Consider the following 7,879-nt stretch of genomic DNA (forward strand, 5'->3'; position numbering starts at 1 on the left):
GAGTACTGCTCAATTTCAAACCACACAAGCACCTTCCCGTACACAAGAACTGGGTGCGTTCAGTTGTGATGCAAGCAGACAGATGCATAAATATACACACACACACGCAATCTCGGGCAGACAATGACACGGGGAGGCTGCGAGACAAGGACAGATCCGGTAGTTAAAGCGTAATGAACACGTCCCCGAGGCGCGCGCCTGGCATTCCCCTGAATGATGGACTGACAGTAATACCAGGGCAGATGGGTGCGCTCCACGCCCCGTTCAACACCACACACACACGTACACCCCCCCGGTCTATCCTGTCCCTCTCTCCTGCAGAGAGATACCCCCCGTAGGTCTGATGTGGAGGCGGGGGGGCTCCAAGGGTGCTGTGTATGTGTGTGTGCACCTAGAGGCGGGGGGCACAAGTATGAGGCCCCCGTCATGATTTAGGCTCCCATGCAAATTTAATCAATTCGAGTACCTCGCGCCAGCCAGGGCTCATTAGCGGCAATTTAAAAAGAGGGCTCTGTGATCCCCACCTCATTGCATGAGCCAGACATTCAACTCAAGCACACGTGCACACACACACACACACACACACACACACACACACACACACACACAAATACGCTAAATCCAAATAGTGACACAAATACACAAAAACGCACGCACGTCAGGGACACTGTCAAGGCTGTAAAGATTTTCCTTCAGACGTCTTCCCCCTGGCATGGAGAGAGACCCTGTCTGCACACCAGCTACCCCCCACCCCCACCCCTCAACCCCTTTTCTGTCCCTCCTCTCTATCCACTACTTCAAAAGCCCCATGACACCCAGCTTCAAGTTAAAGGAGAGAGGGATCCGAAGATAAAGACTAGCTCTCATCCCCCACCCCTCGCATTCTGAGACACTCTCCCAACACTCAAACCCCAGGCTACCTCTCTCTTCTCGCCACCTCTCGCTCTCCATCTCTCCGTAATTGGAGGATCGATTAGTACTGTCCTTAACCATCCTTAACCTCGGCTCTGTACTCTGGCTTTGGAGCAGGGCAGAGCTGTGTTCGCGAATAAGGTGGGTGGAGGTGCCGCCCTTGTGGTTTTCAAGGATCAAGTGCCAGGGTAAAGCCGTGCAGAGAGGTGATAGTGGTGTGTGATTAATTTGTATTCTGTATCATCTAAGGATAGGCTACAGATAAAAACATCTACAAAATAACCTGTTCTTGGCCTAAAAATAAGCCAAAGTGTTGGTTCACCAAAAATTACACAAAAATGCCTTGTCTTGGTCTTGTTTGCACAGATTTTTTTCAAATATCTGTCTCTGAGATTTCTTCTATTACATTAAAAAAATTTAACTGCAGCATGACTTTCCACAAACAGGGTCCCTGTTACTCTGGATAATGCACAGAACACACTGTGCACACATTTAAAATGCACTGTACTGGATAGTATGAAACAGTGAAAAATATATTCCCATTTTTAAAGGACCAGTTTTTTTCCATGATGCATCTAGTAACTAAACCTGGAGAACAAAGATCCTTTTATCGTACCCTTTCTTAACCAGGCCGCACTTTCACTCTCAAACACTTACTACATATCGAGGTTAATGTCATACCCTGCAGCTGTGTGACTACCACACAGCGCTTCACTTCTAACCCCCCATTCCAAAAATGACTATTCTTTAGCAAACCTCCAGGGTCAGTAACTTTAGAGATGGGGACAGGGTGGCCTGTGCGACTCGTCAAATGAATTACGAGCCTTTTGACAATAGAGGAATGCCTGTCTATATCTTTAAAATCAGAAGGTCGCCCATTGCCCACCCCTGAGCCCTGCCACTGCACCCTGTCATAAGGGTCCCGTTGCCGTGGGGAATGAAAGGCGAGCTTGAAGAGGAACAGTGGCTCGTCTATGCTTGGGTTGCACAGTCAGATAGGGGTCCCGGAACTGCGCACACAGTGTTTTGACCCCTGGGCTCTCCTCAACGACCTCCACCCCCTCCGCTTATGGATGCTGGGCCTGAGGGTCCTGATACAGGCACGCTCTCTCAGTGGTGTGACGCAGTAACAGAGGGCAGGGAGGGTGGGAGGAAGGCGTAAGGAAGTAGGGAGGGAGAGTTGGCAGAGGATGTTAGTCACTCTCTTACTGCTTACAATACAATTCAGACATGAATGGCCAACACTGAAATACTAGCAATGGATCTTGCGATGGACCAGTGATGTAGGCTTGTGCATGTGTTTGTGTCTTAGTGAAATCCCCACATGCACATACATATATTGTATGTTCACTATATGTATTCACTACATTTAAAAACATTCTTATCATTTCGATTACAATTAGGACACTGATAGAATAAATTATATCACTAACTTGAGGCTTTTACTGCTGTTAGTTCTGAGTTTTAAATGAGAGCAATCAAACCAAGTGAACACCCACCATCACTCTTTCCCTGTTTTGGCCCATTCTGAGCGGTTGGCTCACCTTTGCTCTGGTCAGCAGTGTTTGGGCCAAGGCCTCTGGTCCCTCTCCTGCAGTCCCTCCACCTCTCACTGCGCCTTGTGACATTTCCGCCCGGCTCCCTCTCTCCCCTCTTCCCCTCTGGTGGCTCCCAGGAGAGGCTGATGGATGGGCCCTGTTTATGAAGCTGCTGCCACCACAGTGATCAATCAAGCCTGGGTCACTGTGATCTGCTGCTGGGAGCCAGCCCTTCAGTCTATTTCACACTATAAGCTCAAAGAAGTAACTGCACATAAGAGTTTGTTAGTACTCTCTAAATGACCGCAAAGAGGCTGCGAGAGACAGACAGAACTATAAGGAAGTAGAAAAGGCCACATTTTCATCAATTTGTTTGCTTTACCTGAAATATGGTACATTTCAGAGAGCCTAGAAGCCTTGACTCAGCCAACTTTAACTGTCAGGATGTGGATGAGGGCTGATGAGGAGGATCAACACAAGAGTTGGCCTTTGTGAAAGTCAAACCAGGGACCTTCTTACATTGGGGCATCAGAAAACTGATCAGCCCAAGCACACTCGCCTAATTTGCCAAACACCATACACCTATGTGAGGTGGATATCTTGTGAAGGCAGAAAGATGTGTGGAAGACGCGGAAAATGCCATCATGTTATGGAAGATATTTTCATGGTTGAATTCCGTGTGGCTGGTTCAGTTTCAGGGTCCTTGTATTTTTCCTTTTGTCTCTGTGTCACACAGTCATGGTTTACTGGGACTCCTGAATATAACAGAGCCATTGTTTATGTTATTAACACCTGTGCTTCTGCTACAATGAAAAGTCAGTGTTTGCTGTGAAAAAAGCCCTATAACCATATGGTGAACTTGAGTGTGTGAATAAAAACTTGGTTACCCGATGACCTGTGACAGACCTTGCATCACATCAAAAAGATAAGCCCCTGAATGAGAATAAATTGTAAAAAACCGATAAAGCTGTAACAACAGATACACGCGTCTCTCAAGGCAGCCTTTTAACAGGGGTGTCATTGTGTAAGCACAGCTGCAGCCAATAAAATTAATAATTGGTAATTTTGATCAAAGTGAGCTAATGAGCAAGAATTGACAATAGTATTATTATTATCAATGTTTGCTGACACCTAAATCATAATTAATTTTATTAGCTGCAGCTGTGTGTAGCCTGCTGTGACATGTGAAAAGGGTCTGTCGGAGGTGTGTGCTGCATCCTAAGTCAAGGGCAGCTACAAAGGTGTGTCCTTCAGACGTTCTGCTAAACGCATCTCAGCCCCAACAGTGTATTTGTGTGTTCCTTGTCAATGTGCAAGTAAAAAAAATGTACTTTGTTGGATTAAAGTTACCCCTAAAATGGCTTGAGTGCTAAAAACCAGCTAAATCAGACATGTTCCATGATATCCACGTTCACATACAGGCTGTGATGTTTCACTTATTACTTCAATGACCAGTGGCATGCAATCTACCAAGTTAATAGATTAAATATACATTTTTCTTTGTGATGAGCAACATATCATAGCCGCTAACGAGAACTAAGTTACATTTATGGCTGGTTTCACTTACTTAAAACTGACCTTGCTTCCTTTGTTGTTCCATATCAGGTCATGCATTTACCAGGTAATAATCATACATGAATGTAGAGACTTACTAAATGTGGAATTGACATGTTTTCTCAGACTTAGCAAGCTGACAAAACCTGAAGGCAACATTCATCAACTTACCTTCAACTGACAGTGGAATCTGCATGGCTATTAAAGTTGCATCTTCAGAACCAAGTCAGAAGAAATTTATCTTTGTGGTGGCTTTTAAATAGAGTGTAAATGTTCTTTGTGGTGGCTTTTAAATAGAGTGTAAATGTCCTTTAAGACAGGTTTGAAATGAGGATGACCCATCCAACCTCACAGTTCACTACTTATCATAGCAGGGACCTGTTAGCGATGCACAGAAATACTGAACATATCAGTGATAAAGTGATAACACACAAAATCAAACAGCCACAATTTGACTCTGAAGTCTAAATAGTCCAAATGGTGGGTCATACTAGTAACTCTTAGTCCCAGCTTAGTCTACATAGTGCAAGATCTAGTGTCTTCGGCCACCAATATATATATTTTTTCAGCTTGTGTCCTAAAGAACACTAATGCCACCTACTGGTTCAAGAATAAAACACAACAAATCAGCTGGCCAGAGCATGTACAGCACATACCACATCCAAAGTTCGATATCAGCCTGAGGCCTGTTTGACAAATCACTCATTTTTCACTTTTTCCTATTTTTAAGTCTCTCTCTCTCCACTGGCAAAAAAACCCTATAAAATGTTAAATCCACACAGTACAGTCCCAAAAAGAGGTCAACCACAAGTTTTTGTAAGTCAATAATTCACATCAATTTGCATGTTCGTCCGATATTTATTTGAAAGAAACTAAAAGTCTTAGATAAATATGTACAAAACTGCATTGCTGCAACAGTATCTGAGGAAAAGAAAAATTATCCCATGTCTGCAATCATGGTATGGCCTAGAAGTCCGTTATGTCATCAGTATCTCCTTGGCAAAGTTGGCGATTTCTTCCCTGTATTATGATTACTCCCCTCTCAGCGTTTCCTCTTGGCCTCAAACTTGTAAACAGCTGCAGCACTGGGTGTCTCCTTTTTTACCTTCACTTTCTTTGTCTTATCCTGGCACACAGAGGAAAAAAATTATCTGACTGTTCATACTGACATAAAAATGAACAGTAACACCAATGAAGATGGTCATTTGAAACTGAAACCAAAATGCTTATTGTGATTAATGACCACTTCCATCTCCTCACCTGTAGATCCTTGCGTGTCTGGATCTTCTGGCTGATGACAAACATTTTCTTTTCTCTGTCGATCCTCTGGGAAAGGATCTTATACTGGTGCTTCCTCTGCTTGGCCAGCTTCTAAAGGTACAGTGGGGAGAAAACATGAGCCATCAGTGGATTGAACTGAAAATTACAGTGACTGATCTGCATGTTTTACAAACACAGACCATCACACTGCGAGGGTCTGCCGCTCCCTGGATGCTCTTAGTCTCCAGGGTTTTCAGAGTCGGTCTGTTGTACACTCTGTCCACCAGCTCAGGAGCTGTGTTGAGGTGTTTTGCCAGGTCAAAAGATTCAACTGAGGACACGCAGAGAAAAAAAAATATTAAAACTTATCAACTTCCTAGGTAACTTCAAAACTGTGGAAGCATTTAAGGATCATGTCTGTGCACATCAATTAACTTTGGACATTTCTGATCCAAGCACTCAATACTACAATACTTTTGCTTACCTTCCTTCTTGGAATCCACAAAAAATGTGTGCTTGTTTTTTTGTTTGCTGTCAGCATCCAGAAGATGGAGCTCTCCTTTCAGCCTCTCAATTTTCTGAAAACAAATGATAAACAGGCAGAGATTACAGACAGAAACAACAGGCTGATATCTGAACATACCGAGAGCAATTGGGAAGTGATAATGATAGTTTTTTTTTGTTTTTATTGTTGGTGTGATAACAATTTGTAAATTGAGCACATGTTCCTCCAAAGTAATTATATGAGAACAGACAGAAATGTGTAATCAATCTTGACATTCGATTACAAATGCTCATCTAAAAACACACTAGTACATGCAATACAATTGGAATAAGCAGTGTGAAATGAGGTTGTTCATTTGAAAGCAACGCGATGAGAATAACTGACCAGACTAGAGCTCAGGAACACAATTTAGCACCAGTAGTCTTTTCCATGATATATGGTTTCTAGCCACAACCAAGTCCATTTTTAATGTGTTCTTTCATTCCAGATTTACAATGGCTTGAGCTGAGACAGTCACGCACAATAGGTTCTTTATGCACAATCTATTACAGGAAAGATAAACTTACCTTAGCCTCCGCGACCCTTTTCATCTCTATATATCTGATATCCTGCGTCCTCATCACTTTTTTCTGCTCCTCTGTCACCTCCACCTCATCCTTGGATTTTTTTGCTACGTGAACACCATCCTGTTATAAAACAAAGTATACACATGAAATCCAAACTAAATCCATGCACTGCAGTATTTGCAAAGAGAGTGCAAGGTGTGTATTGGCTCTTCTCTGATGTTCGAATGAAGACGCACATCTTGTTGCTCTGATCATGAGGCTGAACTCACCTGCAGTGATGAGTTGATCATGTTGAAGTAAAACTCATCTGGATTCTTCTCCAGAGCTTTCTTTCGCAGAGCAGCGAGGGTGTTTTGCTTCTTGTGGTAGTCACTATTATAACACCAAATTAACACAGATCATTAGAAGGCTTACGCCTCAACCATGTAAGGCAGAAAGAGTTTTATGAGTCTGGAAGCCTGGAAAACATAAAGCATGTCTCATAATTTTGGTTTAACTTACTCTGCACGGAGTTTGTAGTCTTTCTTCTTCTCCAGCAACCCCAAATGCTTCCTGGAGCCAGGCTGGTCGAACAAAAACGATGCAGTTTAAGACACGCGACACACATTCAGTATATTCTTTATTACTGCTTGTATCACAGGAATGTAACCTCACATTAATTTGTTACGTTACAATCTGTAGTCATTAAAGCCTCAGACTGAGGCACCTCCTAACGTATCAGCTGGCTAACAACACACTGAAATGCTCACCTGAGATCTTTCATGGTGGTTTCTCTGTCGGGATTTCAGCGCTTTCCTGAACGAAGACATGTTATTTTAAAAAAAAAGCGCCCGAGCGTAATAAAGTAAAATCAAAGCAGATATATGTGTAGGTTTTTGAGGTCTACACAAACTGAAACCTCCTTGTTGCTTCAGGTCTGGTGCTTCCCTGGTAGCTGAGCCACGTGGGTTCCTGCCTGGTTCAGAGTGAGTTGTTTTTCATTTCCCTCCCGCAGATTCGCAACTGCGCTCACACTGAAAACATCATTACAATTTTTATTCATATTAAATATCTTTTTTGTTAAAAATATATATAATCTGTTATATAAATGGAAACCGAAGCATTTTGAGTCATCTTTTCGATAAAATAAAATGGAAAATGGAAATGGCATTTTATGCAGCCTTTTGTAGAAGCGCGTTAAAAACGCGAGGGGGCGCTGTTGCACAGGTTTTAAAAACTAGTTTGTGAGAGGACAAGCTGCCTGTTGAACTTTTCCCCAGTACCTTCAGATAAAACTGAACATAAGACAATGGAATCATAGTAGAAGTATTAATGCAGAGGTGGAAAGTAACTAAGTACACTACTATTGTCTAAGTACTGTTCATAAAGTACAGTTTTGAGATACTTAATACCACAGAGAAAAAAATGCTTTTTACTCCCCTTAACAGCTATGGTTCCTTGGTACTTTGCAGATTAAGATTTTACAAATATATGATCAGTTTATAAAATATAAACCATGGTTATCCACTAAACTTACAAAGTAGTAAAATTTACTTGGCCAGTTA

The 7,879-nt window shown here is 42.5% G+C and overlaps 1 protein-coding gene across 1 annotated transcript; it reads right to left on the minus strand.

Annotated features, from left to right (window-relative positions):
* Nucleotides 1–4,848: 4,848 nt before the first annotated feature.
* utp11 (UTP11 small subunit processome component) lies at nt 4,849–7,261 on the minus strand. The gene is made up of 8 exons (XM_041044840.1): nt 7,085–7,261; nt 6,837–6,898; nt 6,605–6,707; nt 6,336–6,455; nt 5,749–5,842; nt 5,465–5,595; nt 5,265–5,375; nt 4,849–5,130 (listed from the first exon to the last, which is right to left on the minus strand). The coding sequence occupies exons 1-8, from the start codon at nt 7,142–7,144 to the stop codon at nt 5,047–5,049; spliced, it is 765 nt and encodes a 254-aa protein (XP_040900774.1). The 5' UTR covers nt 7,145–7,261; the 3' UTR covers nt 4,849–5,046.
* Nucleotides 7,262–7,879: the final 618 nt, after the last annotated feature.

The sequence above is a fragment of the Toxotes jaculatrix genome, chromosome 8, assembly GCF_017976425.1.
Source record: "Toxotes jaculatrix isolate fToxJac2 chromosome 8, fToxJac2.pri, whole genome shotgun sequence".
Taxonomy (NCBI): Eukaryota; Metazoa; Chordata; class Actinopteri; family Toxotidae; genus Toxotes; species Toxotes jaculatrix.

Coding starts and splice junctions, on each gene's coding strand:
- utp11 (XM_041044840.1), bottom strand. CDS start 7,144: ATGTCTTCGTTCAGGAAAGCGCTGAAATCCCGACAGAGAAACCACCAT. Junction 5,843..6,335: donor AAAGGGTCGCGGAGGCTAAG/GTAAGTTTATCT, acceptor ATTTGTTTTCAG/AAAATTGAGAGGCTGAAAGG. Junction 5,131..5,264: donor AGACACGCAAGGATCTACAG/GTGAGGAGATGG, acceptor TCTGTGTGCCAG/GATAAGACAAAGAAAGTGAA.